The 16664-nt window shown below is 47.2% G+C and overlaps 1 protein-coding gene across 1 annotated transcript; it reads right to left on the bottom strand.

Moving 5' to 3' along the window:
* Window positions 1–12096: 12096 nt before the first annotated feature.
* Window positions 12097–14923, bottom strand: LOC119951966 (zinc finger protein 239-like). Its single transcript, XM_038775382.1, has 2 exons — window positions 14832–14923; window positions 12097–13029 (listed from the first exon to the last, which is right to left on the bottom strand). The coding sequence occupies exon 2, from the start codon at window positions 12931–12933 to the stop codon at window positions 12223–12225; it is 711 nt and encodes a 236-aa protein (XP_038631310.1). The 5' UTR covers window positions 12934–13029; window positions 14832–14923; the 3' UTR covers window positions 12097–12222.
* Window positions 14924–16664: the final 1741 nt, after the last annotated feature.

Below are 16664 nucleotides of genomic sequence, written 5' to 3' on the forward strand. Positions count from 1 at the left end.
GGGGTAGAAGTTGGACTTGGGAATTTTGGCCGATAAGGAGTTTTGTGGGAAGGTGAGTGACAATTAAGAACTGTGAAGCTGAACCAGAACAGTGAGGTATCAGCAGCTACGTTTTGGGAGGCCTTGAAGGCGGTGGTATGAGAGGAAATTATTTTGTTCACGGCCCACAGGGATAGGATGAGGAGGGAAGAGCACTGGCAGCTATTGGATGAGATAGTTGAGGTGGACAGGAGATACTCTGACTCCCCATGAGGGTGCTGTTGGCAGAGAGGAAGAGGTTGTAGGGGCAATGTGATCGGTTGACGAGTAACGTGGTGGGGCAGCATAGAACATAGAACACTACAGCGCAGTACGGGCCCTTCAGCCCTCGATGTTGCGCCGACCTGTGAAACCATCTGAAGCCTATCTGACCGACACTATTCCATTTTCATCCATATGTCTATCCAGTGACCACTTAAATGCCCTTAAAGTTGGCGAGTCTACTACTGTTGCAGGCAGGGCGTTCCACACCCCTACTACTCTCTGAGTAAAGAAACTGCCTCTGATATCTGTCCTATATCTATCACCCCTCAATTTAAAGCTATGTCCCCTCGTGTTGGTCATCACCATCCGAGGAAAAAGACTCTCACTGTCCACCCTATCTAACCCTCTGACTATCTTATATGTCTCTATTAAGTCACCTCTCAGCCTTCTCCTCTCTAACGAAAACAACCTCAATTCCCTGAGCCTTTCCTCGTAAAACCTTCCCTCCATACCAGGCAACATCCTAGTAAATCTCCTCTGGACCCTTTCCAAAGCTTCCACATCCTTACTATAATGTGGTGACCAGAACTGCACGCAGTACTCCAGGTGCGGCCGCACCAGAGTTATGTACAGCTGCAGCATGACCTTGTGGTTCCGAAACTCAATCCCCCTGCTTATAAAGGCTAGCACACCATATGCCTTCTTAGCAGCCCTATTAACCTGGGTGGCAACTTTCAGGGATTTATGTACCTGGATGCCGAGATCTCTCTGTTCATCTACACTACCAAGAATCTTGCCATTAGCCCAGTACTCTGCATTCCTGTTACTCCTTCCAAAGTGAACCACCTCACACTTTTCCGCATTAAACTCCATCTGCCACCTCTCAGCCCAGCTCTGCAGCTTATCTATGTCCCTCTGTATCCTATAACATCCTTCAGCACTATCCACAACTCCACTGACCTTCGTGTCATCTGCAAATTTACTAACCCATCCTTCTACACCCTCTTCCAGGTCATTTATAAAAATGACAAACAGCAGTGGCCCCAAAACAGATCCTTGCGGTACACCACTAGTAACTGAACTCCAGGATGAACATTTGCCATCAACCACCACCCTCTGTCTTCTTTCAGCTAGCCAATTACTGATCCAAACCGCTAAATCACCTTCAATTCCATACTTCCTCAGCTGGGGTCGATGGGGATGCAGTATGAGTAGGGGAAAAGGCAAGTCGTATAATGGCCTGTGCAGCGTCAGACAGTGTCCAGGAGGTTTTGCCGGTAAAAGCGGAGAAGGGGGAGCTGGTGTTGCAGCCAGAAAGGATAAATGTCATGTTTGAGGCTTCCTCCAAGGGGTTGTATAGAGCTGAGCCAGTGGGCGAGGCGGAGGATATGGGACGGTTCCTGGATGAGTTGGAGTATCAGAGTCAGAGGCGGGGAAGAGGCAGGCATTGGGGAAGCCAATGGCTTATGGTTAAGGGAGGTGATGGAATGCATTAGTAGGATCGAGGAAGGCCCCGGAGCCGGACAGCGTTCCGGCAGAGTTTTACAAGCAACTTGCAACGGATTGGTCATTCACCTGGTGGATATGTTTAGTGAGGAAGTGGAAAGGGGGGGGGGGGGGGGGGGGGGCGCCGGCTACGTTAGAGCAGGCATCAATTTAGTTGATTCCGAAAAGGGGGAAGGACTCATTGGAATGTGGGTCCTACAGGCCCATTTTATTAAACACGAACGTGAAAGTCCTGGCGAAGGTGTTGTTGTGTAGGTTGGAAAGGTGCATCCAGGAGTTGGTTTCTGAGGAGCAAACTGGTTTTGTAAAAGTGAATCAGCTCTCAGGTAACATTAGGAGGTTGCTGAGTTTGCTGAAAGTAATTATGATTGCATCAGGGGACGGGAGCTGGAGGCGAATGTGTCCATGGATGAGGAGAACGCATTTTACTGGGTCGATTTGGAGGTATCTGTTTGAAGTTCGAGCAAGGTTTGGACCAATATTTATGGCATGGGTTCGACTGTTGTATGCATCCCCAGTGGCTAATGTTCGAAGAAACACCACAAGTTCAGGGTATTTTGGGTTGCATAGGGGGACAAGGGAGGGGTGGCCGCTGTTGCATTAGCTTCGAGACTTTGGAGTTGGCCCTTCAAGCGTTGGCAGAATGGGGAGGGATTCACTGGGTATCACGGTATGCAGAAGACATGTTGCTGTTTGTGTCGGACCCATTGGAAAGTATGGCCAGAATTATAGGCTTGTTGGAGAGTTTGGGACATTTTCCAGCTATAAATTGAACATAGGAAAGAGTAAGGTGTTCGCAGTGAGGGCGCTACCATTTCAGGTGGCATGGGAGCGATTTTTAGGTATCTGGGGATTCGGGTAACACATGAGTAGGCCACAGGTGGAATGTGACAGGCTTAATGGAAGAGGTTGAGGGGGACTTTAAAAGGTGGAATACATTTCACTTGATATTGACAAGAGGGTGCAGGTGGTAAAGATGAATGTGCTGCCAAGGTTCCTGCTTATCTTTCAGTCCCTCCTGATTTTTCTTTCTGAGGCTTTTTTTCGGAAGACAGAGTCGCTGGTCTCGGAATTTGTGTGAGCAGGAAAGTGCCAAGGGCCCTGCTACAAAGGCGGCGGAGGCAGGGAGGGGGGTTAACATTCCTGAACCTGGTGCATTACTACTGGGCAGCGAATGTGGAGAAGATGAGGCGGGAGGGGCAGAAGGCGGAGTAGATCAGGTTGGAGGAGAAGTCCTATAGGGGCTCAAGTTCGAGGGCCCTGGTGATGGCCCCTTTGCCGCTGGCAGTATACGGGGAGTCCGGTGGTGAAGTTGACTTTTAAGATCTTTTGATCTAGAATGAGTTGAGGAGGCACATTAAATTCGGCAGCATGTTGGTACTGACACTACAGTACCAACTGGGATGAACAGGCAGTGGAGAGAGGAAGGGTTGAAGTTGGCCAAGGATATGTTCTCGGAGGGGAATCTCACTGGGTTGGATAAGCTGTTGGAGAAGTTTGAGTTACCAAGCAGGAGTGAGTTTAGGTACTGGCACGTGTGGGACTTTGTGTGTAAGGAGCTCCCAACATTCCCCCAACTACCAAAGTAAACGCTGTGGAGAATCTGCAGTTCCCAGATGAGGTGAGGGTGAACAAGATAGAGGACATATGAGTGGTTGGAAGAGCAGCGTAAGGTGCTGCTGGAATGGGTTCTGGTGTGAGGCGAGTGAACTCAACCTCCTGCTGTGCCAGAATGAGCTTTGATTCAGTTTAAAGTGGTGCACAGGGTCGACATCACTCTGGCTCGGATGAGTGAGTTCTTCCCGGGGGTAACATGGGTGGGGGCTGGCGAATCATGGTCACATGTTTTCGGGTTGCGAGAAGTTGGAGAGCTACTGGGAGACTCTGTTTCATAGATCATAGCCTTTACAGCACAGAAGGAGGCCATTCGGCCCATCAGGTCTGCACTGGTCCTTGGAAAGCCCATACCTCCACCCTAACCCAGTAACCCCACCTAACCTTTTTGGGACACTAACGGCAATTTAGCATGGCCTGCACATCTTTGGACTGTGGGAGGGAACCGGAGCACCCGGAGGAAAGCCACGCAGACACGGGGAGAACATGCAGACTCCACCAAGTGACCCAAGCCAGGAATTGAACCTGGAGCTGTGAAGCAACTGTACCAACCACTGTGGTACCGTGCCGCCTAATTGGGACCTATTCGAGGATAGTGGGAGCCGCCAAGGTGAAGACGGACCCATGATGGTGATATTTGGGGTTTCGGAGCTGCTGGAGCTGCTGGAGGGGGAATGAAGGCTGATGTTATGGCCTTCGCCTCCTCTGATTGCCCGACAATGGATTCTTTTGAATTGGAAGTCAGAGACGCCACTAGGCGTTGCGGCCTGGCTGGGAGACCAGTACGAGTTTCTCCGATTAGAAAGAATTAAGTTGGTTTTCAACTTCTGGCAGGGGAGGAGGGCGGTCGCGGGCAACGGAGCTCCTCCGGCAGTCGTGTCCGGATCCACAGGGTGAGGGGAAAAGAAACACACAAACTGGCCGGGGGTCCCACACGGCAGGAGAATGCGGGACATGACGAGCGGCAGCCCGGACCAAAGCAGGGATAGAGCCAGCGGCAGGGACCGACCAGCGCCCCCACCCCCACAGCAGTGACTACAAGGCAGGCGGCAAATCAAAGGAGGACTCCCGGCACGACCGGAAGCCCCTCTCTCTCTCTCTCTCGCCCTCCTGACCCGCTGTTTGGGTGAGTGAGAGAAAAAAAGAACGTCCCCCTCTTTTTTCAGACTTTTTGGAAACTTTTTGAAAAAGACTCTTAAAGAGAAAGAACCCTTGTTGTTTTACTTTTTTTTTACCTTTTTTGAAAAAGGGGCTTAAGGGGGGGATAAAAAGGGTTAAAGGAGAGAAGGGAGGGAGAAAAAACCCCTGGAGGTTCACCCAGGAGAGGAGGAGTTCTCCTTCTTCTCCCCAGTGCACAATGTATACACCAGAATTGACTTCTTTGTGATGGGGAAAATGGTGCTTCCGGGGATAGACAAAGTGGAATACTCTGCAATTGTAATATCCGACCACGCTCCACACTGCATGATCGTGAGGCTGGAGATGGGCAGGGCCCAACGCCCCACATGGAGGTTGGACATCGCCCTACTAGCTGACAAGGCCTTCAACAAAAAGATATCGCAGGCTGTAGCAGAGTACACTGAGAACAACCAGAACGGGGAGGACTCGCCCTCCACGTTCTGGGAAGTGCTAAAGGCCAGAAAGAGGGGAAATTATCACTTTATCGCTTTCAAAGTGCGAAGAGATAGGGAGGAAAGGGCAGCTAGGCAGCAGCTGGTCGACTCCATACTGGAGGTAGACCGTAAATACGCCGAGGCCCCGACCATAGAGCTCCTGGCGGAGAGGAAAGAGCTACAAATGAACTCTGATCTGCTCTCCACCAGAAAAGCAGTGCACCAACTCCGCCAGGCATGTGGGACCCTATACGAACACTGCTGTTTACACCAGTGATTGAGAATGTGTTCCAGATTATCATAACTCACTAAGTAAAATAATCACGTCTCATCCCCATCCTGGTTGTTTTATCCAATTATTTTAAAGCTGTGATGTGTGGTTACCAATCATCATGGCAATGGAAACAAATTTTCCCGATGTGGATGAAAGCACCTCAGCAAATCCACACATCAATTAAATCCATAACTTTCTCTGCTCTAAAGAGACCAATCCCAACTTCTCCAGTCTCTCCACAAAACTGAAACCCCTCATCCCTGATATTATTCTGGGAAGTTTTCCCTGCACCCTCTCCAAGGCCTTGACAACTTTCGTAAAGTGAGGGGCTCAGAATTCAACACAATATTTCAGCTGAGGCTTAATCAGTGATTTATAAAGATTCCATATAACTTCCTTCCTTTAATAATCCATATCTGCATTAATAATCTGAGGACCCTATTAGTTTTATATATAAACAGCCTGATCAACTTGTCCTGTCAAATGCAAAGATTTGTGTCCATACTCCAAGTCACTGTGTTCCTGCGCTTTCTAAAATTGGACCATTTCGTTTATACTGCATCTCCTCATTCATCCTTCCAAATTACATCAATGATTGTGAATCACTTTGCAATGTTCTGAGTGGGTGAAAAATGCTGCATGAACGCAAGACCTTTCTTTCTACTTTAGTGCTGATTTAAAGTTGTAGATTTTCCTCCAAAGATTAAATTGGGATTGATATTCAAAGATAAACTATTTTACTGCAGAAGCAACTTCAGCTGGGAGTCAGTGAATGAAGAGGAAAGATCCCAGACAGCGTTTCTTCAAGGTACACTGCAGGCCTGGCAGCTCAATCAGCTCCACTCTCTGCTCAGGAGAGCTCAACAACTCCACATACTGTCCACAGTGGAGTTCTCCTGATGCAGTCGGACCAACATTCCTGTTTTAACTAACACCATCAAAACCACTGGATTATTTGGTTAGACTGTTTGCTGGTTGTGTAATCTTACTGTACACAAACTGGCTGTCATGAAACAGAAAGAACTTGCATTTCTAGAACCCGTTTAATGTAATAAAACATCACAAGGTGCTTCAGAGAAGTTTCAGAAAGAAGACATTGACATGGATGAGCAAAAGTCATCACATAGGATAATTGGACACAGCCTTGATTGTAGAGGCAGATTTTAACAAATATCTTTAATCAGGAGAGAAAGTTGAGGTTTAGGAGGGAATTTCAGGCTTCACACTGAAGCACAGCCACCAATGGTGGAGTAATCATAATCCGGGATGTTCAGTAGGCCAGACAGATGAGTGCAGATATCTCAAGAGGGTTGTGTGATTAGAGATAGGGAGGGATGAGGCCATAGAAGGATTTGAAACCAAGGATGTGAATTATAAAATCGAGGCATTGCTTAACCGAGAGCAAATGTAGGTCAGAGCACAAGGGTGATGGGTGAACAGGACTTGGTGTGAGAAAACACATGGGCAGCAATGATCTCCTATTTCCTTGCGTGGGTGTAGATGCCAGGTATTCTCCTGTGCAGCTGTATTCATCATTTATATAACATGCCAATGTGTTAAGTGCATCAAGAACTATTCGCTAAACGCAGGGGACCAACTGTCAGAATGGTTCAAACTAACCCAACTGCACCCCTAATTGATGAATTTGAGATGAAATACTATTGTTGAAATGTTACTGATCAATCAATTATATGACTGTATTATTAACATATTGTATAATTTATTAATACTGAATCAGTAGTATCACATTTGATTAATTTATTAATTGTTATTTTATAATTCTTTCAGAATTTTAATGATTATTGTTGAAATGCTTGTTGCAATGCTAAGTATCCAGTCTATTGTTTGAAACTGCAATGACAATATGAATAAGTTATTCTTTGCGCTTTTACCTATCCTATCGCATTAATGATGTCTTTTATTCTGATATATCTCACTTAATCTTTCGATTTATCAAAGGGCTGAACTGTAGAAGCCAGGTATTTCTAATACACCTAATATAGGTAAAAGATAGCTGTTTAAGGTAAATATTAAGTTCCAGTTTTAAGGATTAAAAACACATTCTGCAAATTCATGTAATCATTTTCTCCAACACAACTTTTAGATACATAGTTGAAAAGAAACACGGAAGGTTGATAAAACAAGCACTCTTCACTACATTTCTCCAAGGACAAGGGCTGAATCCATGGCAACGAGGTGACAAGAGCCCAATAACGTAAAGGCTCTATTGTTCTCATTTCAGGCCATTAGTGATAACGCCTGAATCACATTCCATAACTTATACAGGCTGAAACATTCTAGACTATGCTGGCTTGTTTTTAATAAATGGGCAGTTAGAACATCGAATCAAATATATTTGATTCCAACATTCTCAAAACATAACAATTTCATAGAAGCAGCATAATTCACTTTACTAGATTAAAACAGACAGTTTGATTTACATTTTCAAGTCATTGTCCAGCATTACATGACAAGATAACATGAAGTCTCCATTGTTACAATAGCCAAGTCATCAGAAAACCAGTTTCTGCTGGCCTTGATAAAGCACAATATCGCATTCTTTAACATACACAAGTAGGCAGAGACGAAACAATTAGAAGTAATGTTACATATTAAAGATGGACGGCATGCCGTCAAATCAGATGTCTTTGAGTCTAACCCAAACCAATTAGGATTATATTGGGGTGTGATTAGATGGCTTAAGACAGATATGAAACAGTATAACTGAAGAGTTTTGTTCTGCCATTTTGTAGGTAGGTAGATAAGTAGGTTGGTTAGTTGGTTGGTGGTGTTGGTTTGAAGCTGAAGATTAGCTGGATTTCTCTCTCTCTTTTTCTTGAATCGTCTATACTTTGATCTGAATTATTCACTGTCTCCCTGTATTCATATTTCATTTTCAGACTTTGACTTTTAAAATTATTGTCGAACTGTTTGCCGAAGCAAGAAGATAATTCATGTGATTCTTTGAAAGCGGCAATTTGTCTACAAATTGCCTTTTAAATGACTTTCAAACTGTAATCAATAGAAGACAAATAAAACAATTCTTATTTGCACCTGAAGTTTTAACTTAAATTTCTACTGGGTTCCAGTAATCGCAAAGTGCTGCTGGTAACCAAATGGTTAAATCCTTCAGGTGAATATGTGAAGTTGGCCAGGAATGCATTGGAATCGTCAAGTCTAAAGGTAACTCGAACATGCTTTAAGCAGGTGATGAGCTGGGATGGGAAGGAGACAGGCGACATCATGGAGATTGATATATCTGGTATTACTTATGGTGTGGATATGTGGTCAGAAACGCATACTGGGGTCAAATATGACATGGAGATTCTGAAGAGGAAAGTTCAGCCTCAGACAGTTCCCAGGGAGAGGCATGGACTCGGTAGTTAAGGAACGGAATTTGTAATGCTGCCCGAAGATAATGGCTTTGGTCTTCCTAATTTTTAACTGGAGGAAATTTCTGCTCATCCAGTACTGGATGTGGGATAAGTAGTTTGATTAATTAGTACCAGTGGAGGCATGGAGAGGGATGGTGGTGAGGTAGAGCTGGGAGTTGACCGTGCACATGTGAAAACTAACACGGTGCTTTTGCATGATGCCACCTGATGGCAGCATGTGGGTGAGAAAAACGAGGGGCCAAGGATACCTCCTTGAGGGACACCAAGTACAAGGACTTTGGAGAGAAAAGGGAGTTTTTTTTTAAGGCGAGTAATGATGGTGGATTTACAGTATCAGTAAATAAATGAAAATAAAAATCGCTTATTGTCACAAGTAGGCTTCAAATGAAGTTACTGTGAAAAGCCCCTAGTTGCCACATTCCAGCACCTGTTCGGGTAGGCTAGTACGGGAATTGAACCGTGCTGCTGGCCTGCCTTGGTCTGCTTTAAAAGCCAGCAATTTAGCCCAGTGTGCTAAACCAGCCCCTAGCTGGTTTATAAAAGAGAACCATTAACAACGTTATTGAACATGGGGAAGTTGGGTGTTCAGCAGTTTAGTGAGAAAAGAGTCAAGGGAGCAGAATGGGGACCTCATGGACAAGATGAGTCCTGAGAGGACATGGAGAGACATCTGAGAGAAACTGGAGAAGGATGTGGACTTCAGGCTCGGACAAGGAAACTTTAGAGATAATTTGGTCCGGTGGGTTCGTGAAAGGGGAGAAAGCAGCTGATCAGATTGTCTCAATCTTAGTGACAAAGAAGCTCCATGAGCTCCTCACACTTGTTGTTGGAAGGAAGGATGGAGGAGGTAGGGGAGAGAACTTTAAAGGAAACAAACTTCTTAGTGATATTGGAAAAGACCAAACACTCTGTATTTAATAGAAACCCGATTTATTTGATTTTCATGCAGAATATTAGTCACTGCAACCTGGTTGGTGTTTATGAACATCAGCAGAAACAGACCCTAATGAACACATTTCTGTCCTAGATTGGAGTAGCTACATAAAACCCTGTTCCAACTCCACGTGAGTACAGTGAACAGTTCTGGGTGCTGCATTTTAGGAGAGATATTTTGGTCTTGGAGGGAGTGCAACCTCGTTTTACAAATATAATACCTGGACAACAGGGGTTATGTTAAGAGGCGAGATTAATCAAATGAGACCTGTTTTCCCCAGAATTTAGACAGTTAAAGGGTGATCTGATCAAGGTATTCAAAATATTAACAGGGAAAGACAGGGTAGGTAAAGATGAACTATTTTCACTGGATGGAAATTCTAAAACTAGGGAGCATACTCTAAAAATTAGGGCTGGACCGTTCAGTAAAGATGTTCGGAAACACTTCTTCAGTCAAAGGGTGGTAGAGGTTTGGAATTCTATCCCACAAAAGCAGTTGAAGGTAGATCAGTTGAAAATTTTCAAACTGAGACAGATTTTTGTTCTGCAAAGATATTGAGCCTGCAACATATTTATGGAGTTAGGTCACAGATCAGCTATGTTCTCATTAAACGGCAGCACAGGCTCAAGGGCAGAATGGTCTACTCCTGTTCCTCTGTTCCTGTGACATCCTGTTCACTCGGAATCCCAGGATGGAGAATGGGGACATCCTGGCCGGGATTCTCCGACCCCTCCCCACACCCTTTGCCGGTTTGGAGAATCCCCCGGGGGGGGGGGGGGGGGGGGGGTCCAAAACCAGCACGGTAGCACATGTGGATAGCACTGAGGCTTCACAGCGCCAGGGTCCTAGGTTCGATTTCCCCGCTGGGTCACTGTCTGGGCGGAGTCTGCACGTCCTCCCCGTGCCTGCGTGGGTTTCCTCCGGGTGCTCTGTTTTCCTCCCACAGTCCAAAGACGTGCAGGTTAGGTGGATTGGCCATGCTAAATTGCACTTAGTGGCCAAAAAGGTTAAGAGGGGGTATTGGGTTACGGGATGGGGTGGAAGTGAGGGCTTAAGTGGGTTGGTGCAGACTCAATGGGCCGAATGGCCTCCTTCTGCATTGTATGTTCTATGTTCTAAAATATTTTTCCTCAAGATGTAGTGCCCAGATCTGTTCAGGGTACTCACGTTGAGTCAGACCAGGGTTTTGTATAGCTGCAGCATAAATCATGTATCTTTATACGCCAATCCCGCTGCCGTATTCGTGGGCGCCGGCAGGATTCCCGCCATGCCGGTCGGGGGCCGTTAACAGCACCCCCCCCGCCCCGCGATCTCCGGGCCCCCCCGGCGATTCTCCGGGCCCCGATGGGCCGAGTGGCCATTCAGTTTTGGCCAGTCCCACCGGCTTGAATTACTCACCTCATGCACGGCATGACCTGGCAGGTGAGTCTGGGGGGGGGGGGCGGGGAGAGAACAAGGAGATTCGACCTCGGGGGAGGGCCACCACGATGGCCTGGCCCGCGATCGCGGCCTACCGATCCTGCAGGTGGGCTGTTTCCGTGGAGGCCTTCTTTCCTCTGCACCGGGCCCTTGTCGGGGTTCGCGCATGCACAAACACGCGCCGGCCCTTCGGCCCCAGCTGCAGCAGCGGGGACGACTCCGGTAGCAACTTAGCCCCCTACAAAGGTAAGAATTCCTCACTTTGGGGGGCCGTTGATGCTGGCGTCGTTGGCGCTGGATTTGCCGCCGGCGTGAGGACATAGCCCCATTTTCAGAGAATTCCGCCCCGTTTCCATTACAGCCCATCCTATTCTCACTGAAATCCCAGTGTTTGGGAGGTAACAACACATTCAAACGGTGTGTGGACATGAGAGGGGGATTGGAATTAGGGTGGTACTTTGCAATGCCATCACCGTCAACATTTAGTTTTTGAACATGAGTTTAAAAGGGGCTGGTTTAGCACAGTGGGCTAAACCGCTGGCTTGTAATGTAGAACTAGCAGCGAGGGTTCAATTCTTGTACCGCACCCCCGAACAGGCGCTAGAATGTGGCGACTAGGGGCTTTTCACAGTAACTTCATTGAAGCCTACTTGTGACAATATGCGATTATTATTATGATGACAGATGGCAGGCAGAGACGGACAGTACCTGGAGAATGGGACCGTTAACAATATCAATGAACATGGGGAAGTTGTGTGATCAGCATTTTAGCGGGAACTGGGTCGATGGAGCAGGAGGTGGGTCCCATGGACAAGTTGAACTGAAAGGGCATGAGGGGAGATGGGAGAGAAAGTGGAGAAATATGTGAGTTCAGAACTCTGACAATGGGAAACTTTAGAGACAGTGTCCCGGAGAACTACTGGAAGGGAGAGAAGCAGCTGAGGCAGCTGATCAGATTGTCTCAGTCTTAGTGATAAAGAAGCTCCATGGCTCCTCACACTTGTTGTTGCAGGTGAGGATGGAGGGAACTGGGAGAGTTAAGAGTCCTTCAAAAGAAGCTAACTTGTGTTTGAGGTATTAAAAAGATTCAACACAATGTTTAAGATAAAGCTGATTTATTTCTGTTTTATCCAGAATATTAACACCTATAAGTGGGATGGTGTTTATTAACATCAGCAGAAACAGACCCCAATAAACATAAATTAGTTCTAGAGCAACATCACATCATTGCTGTAACTTGTGAACCTGCTGGTGTCTCAGCAAGGTGGAGGAGTGAGCAAATTCCTTAAAACAGACAGCACAGGTGAACGGCTTCTCCCCACTGTGAACACGCTGATGCTCCAGAAGGTTGGTGGAGGTAGTGAATCCTTTCCCACACTTGGAGCAGGTGAATGGCCTCTCCCCAGTGTGAACCCGGCGGTGCGTCAGTAGGGTGGATGACTGAGCAAATTTCTTCCCACACTCGAAACAGGTGAATGGTCTCTCCCCGGTGTGAACTCGCTGGTGTACCATGAGATCCGACGATCGCTTGAATCCAGTCCCACAGTGAGTGCACCTGAATGGTTTCTCATCAGTGTGAACACGTTGATGACGCATCACTTCCCGAGAGGTTTTGTAGCACTTCTCACAGTCTGGACATTTGAAAGGTCTCTCATCAGTGTGAACTCGCTGGTGAGCCAACAAGTTGGAGGATTGAGTGAATCCCTTCCCACACTCAGAGCAAGTGAACAGCCTCTCCCCAGTGTGAGTGCGCCGATGAGTTTCCAGCTCAATTGGGTAATCAAATCCCCTTTCACAATACCCACATTTCCATGATTTCTCCTCACTGTAACTGCATTTGTGTTTTGACAGGCCCGATGATCGGCTGAAGCCTCGTCCACACACAGAGCACGTGTATGGTTTCTCCCCAATGTCAACGGTGCTATTTCCTTCCATGTTCTAACTCTTATTAGGACTCATTGGGCGACTGTCAGATCCTGATGGAATGTTTGCTTTCAGTTTGCCAATTGCAAATCTTCCCCTTCTAACACCCTGTGCAATTGATTTAAAACAGAAAAAAGAGAGTGAGAGAGAAGACACAAAAACACAAAGACAGGTTGTGAACTTGAGCTGAATTAATCGGTAATTTGTGGGGCCGACACAAGGAAATAGTGACCATGATTGCTGGATTGTTGTTAAAAACCCAACTGGTTCACTAAGGTCCTTCAGGGAAGGGAACCTCTCACCCCGTCTGGGGCGACACAAGACTCTGGCAACTATTAGAGGAGCGAAGTAGATGGTGAGAGTTAGGAGAGGTAGGATGTGAAGGAGAATGATTTGCTTTATCTATAAAGTATAAATGTTATTGATTTGAACACACGTCGTCCTTCTGCCTCATCAATAAAACATTGTAACTCAAGTGTGAAGCAGTTTGACGGGACAGGTTGTTCCCATTGGTTTTTTGAAAAGATTGTCCCACCTTTATCCCAGGGTGGCACAGTGGGTCATACTTTGCTTCACAGTGCCAGGTTCGATTCCCAGGTTGGGTCACTGTCTGAGGGGAGTCTGCACGTGCTTCCTATGTCTGCATAGGTTTCCTCTGGGTACTCCAGTTTCCACCCACAACTCCCGAAAGACGTGCTGTTAGGTAATTTGGACATTCTGAGTCCGTGAACCCAAACAGGCGCCGGAACGTGACACCAGGGGCTTTTCACAGTAACTTCATTGCAGTGTTAATGAAAGCCTACTTGTGACAATAAAGATTATTATTACTTTGTTTGGGTGGGGCGCAGTGAGTGGAAAGTGGCTGATGTCAAAGGTTTTTTATTGGAACAGATGGTTGGAGGGGAATGACAGTGGACATCTTGATGGGACCAGGGTGGTGGGTGAGACAGGGGCCTCGAGGAGTCCACTGAAACTTGGATATGGTTGGGGGGAGGGGGGAGGGGGGGGAGGGGGTGGGGGAGGGGGTGGGGGAGAGCATTGAGGCCCCCAACCGGATTGAATCATAGAATTTACAGTGCAGAAAGAGGCCATTTGGCCCATCAAGTCTGCACCGGCCCTTGGAAAGAGCACCCTACTTAAGCCCAGGCTTCTACCCTATCCCCTTAACCCAACCTAACCTTTTGGACAATAGGGAGTAATTTAGCATAGCCAATCCACCTAACCTGCACATTTTTGGACTGTCAGAGATTGTGGGGGTGGCCCCGAGCCCGTGGGTGGCGAGATTCAGGGTATTGGAGGATGCGGGAGTCGAGGTGAGGAAAGGTGCTGATGTGTTGACTTTTGCCTCCCTGATAGTCTGGAGGCTGATCTTGTTATAGTGGCAGGCTCCTGAATCACCCAAGGCGGCAGGGTGGGTCAGTGACCTGGCGGAATTTGCCATGAGGCGGTCGGAGGAAGGTTTCTTTTCGAGTTGGAGGTTGTTCACCACCTTCTTTAAGAGTAGACCTCAGCTGGGGAGGGACATTTATTTTGTTATGGGATATCGTTGTTTTACATTATATTTATAAAGTGGAGCATGTGGGGTATTCAGGGAAATGAGGGGGGGGGGGGGAGTTGTTTGCAATGTGGCAAGTGTATAAAGGGGATTGTTTTCCATGTTCTGTATGTCAATTGAAAATACCCAAAATATTTTTTTTAATTGATCCAACAAAAATGGCGGATGCGCATGCGCTCTGTCGTATATTGTTCCTGAGAAACATGGCGTCGTTTTTAATAGGAAAAAAAAACCTGCGGTTCCTCCCAGTGTAATCGGAAAGCTCTTTTTCGATTTTTACATTTCATACAAGTTTACGAAGCCTCGGCACCGGCCGGCTGCTTTTCACTATTCGTCTCTGCTTTTTTTCACTCACCGATTTCGTTTCGAAGAAGCATCATCCAATCGCCATTACTCACACTGCGCATGCTCCATCCCTGCCCCGCCTCATTCGCAGATTGGTTGGACGACCAGCCGCTCCGCCGCACGCTCCTCTTGCCCCGCCTCCTCTCTTCCTATTGGTCCGAAGCCGCCGTCAATCAGACAGGCGTTGTGACGATCAAAAGGGTGGGAGCAGCCTGATTTGCTCATTATTGGCAGCATTTTCTGTTTGGGAATTAGAGCTAGAGATGGATGGTCAGTTCCCCTCTGTGGGGGTAGGCATCTTTGTCGATGTAGATGATTCATAATATTACAGAGCGGCTCATTGGATTTGCCCATTTGACCTCCGCTTATTTCCAGTTGACAGGAAAATGGCTGAAATAGAGTATGGTGAATAACAGTTGGAAGCACTTGCCCTCCCTTCCCCTGTGTTACAGTGCCATCAAAAGAGGGAATTTAGGCTGTAATGTCATTGATGTCCTCCTAGTTGGCAGCACTGCCTAGGGGCAGCACGGTAGCATTGTGGATAGCACAATTGCTTCACAGCTCCAGGGTCCCAGGTTCGATTCCCAGCTTGGGTCACTGTCTGTGCGGAGTCTGCACATCCTCCCCATGTGTGCGTGGGTTTCCTCCGGGTGCTCCGGTTTCCTCCCACAGTCCAAAGACGTGCAGGTTAGGTGGATTGGCCATGATAAATTGCCCTTAGTGTCCAAAATTGCCCTTAGTGTTGGGTGGGATAACAGGGTTATGGGGATAGGGTGGAAGTGTTAACCTTGGGTAGGGTGCTCTTTCCAGGAACCGGTGCAGACTCGATGGGCCGAATGGCCTCCTTCTGCACTGTAAATTCTATGATCTTTGATAGTTTGAGGAAGGACGTTCTTGCTATTGAAGGTCTTCATCCGACTAATTGCCGGGATGGCAGGACTGACATATAAAGAAAGACTGGATCGACAGGGTTTGTACTCACTGGGGTTTAGAAGAATGAGAGGGGACTTCATTGAAACATATAAAATCCTGACTGGACCGGACAGGTTAAATGTGAGAAGAATTTTTCTCCACGTTGGGGATGTCCAGAACGAGGGGTCACTGCCTAATAATAAGGGTCTGAAATGAGGAAGTACTTCTTCTCTAAGAGCACCTAAATGCTGGGGACCAGATGAGGGCAAGGAAAAGCTGGGTGGGTCAGGCATACCAGGCATGCTTCAAGGAAGGTATTCAGCAAGAGGGTAACCTTCATGACAACCAACACGTTGACGGTCCTGGATGGGGCATTAGTGCATTAGATCATAGATCATAGAATTTACAGTGCAGAAGGAGGCCATTCGGCCCATCGAGTCTGCACCGGCTCCTGGAAAGAGCACCCTACCCAAGGTTAACACCTCCACCCTATCCCCATAACCCAGTAACCCCACCCAACACTAAGGGCAATTTATCATGGCCAATCCACCTAACCTGCACACCTTTGAACTGTGGGAGGAAACCGGAGCACCCGGAGGAAACCCACGCACACACGGGGAGGATGTGCAGACTCCGCACAGACAGTGACCCAGGCTGGAATCCTTGCCAACAAGGCTTTTTGTGCTCAACTGATCATAAGCTGCAGCCAGAATGGGGAGGTTTCTCCCTCCACATTGTGGGAGGCAGTCAACGCACTAATCAGGGGGAAAATAATAGCTTTCAGGGCTCAAAGAGACGGGAGAAAAGGCAGCCAAGCAGTAGCTGATCAGCTCCATGCTGGAAGTGAAAGGGCGGTACTCTATGGCCCCGACCGTGGAGCTGCTAGCAGGAAAAAATATTTGCAAATGGAATTCGACCCGCTCTTCACTGG

Source organism: Scyliorhinus canicula, chromosome 17 (assembly GCF_902713615.1).
Source record: "Scyliorhinus canicula chromosome 17, sScyCan1.1, whole genome shotgun sequence".
NCBI lineage: Eukaryota > Metazoa > Chordata > Chondrichthyes > Carcharhiniformes > Scyliorhinidae > Scyliorhinus > Scyliorhinus canicula.

Bases quoted from the DNA above. Each gene is read 5' to 3' on its own strand.
- LOC119951966 (XM_038775382.1), bottom strand. From the start codon at position 12,933: ATGGAAGGAAATAGCACCGTTGACATTGGGGAGAAACCATACACGTGC.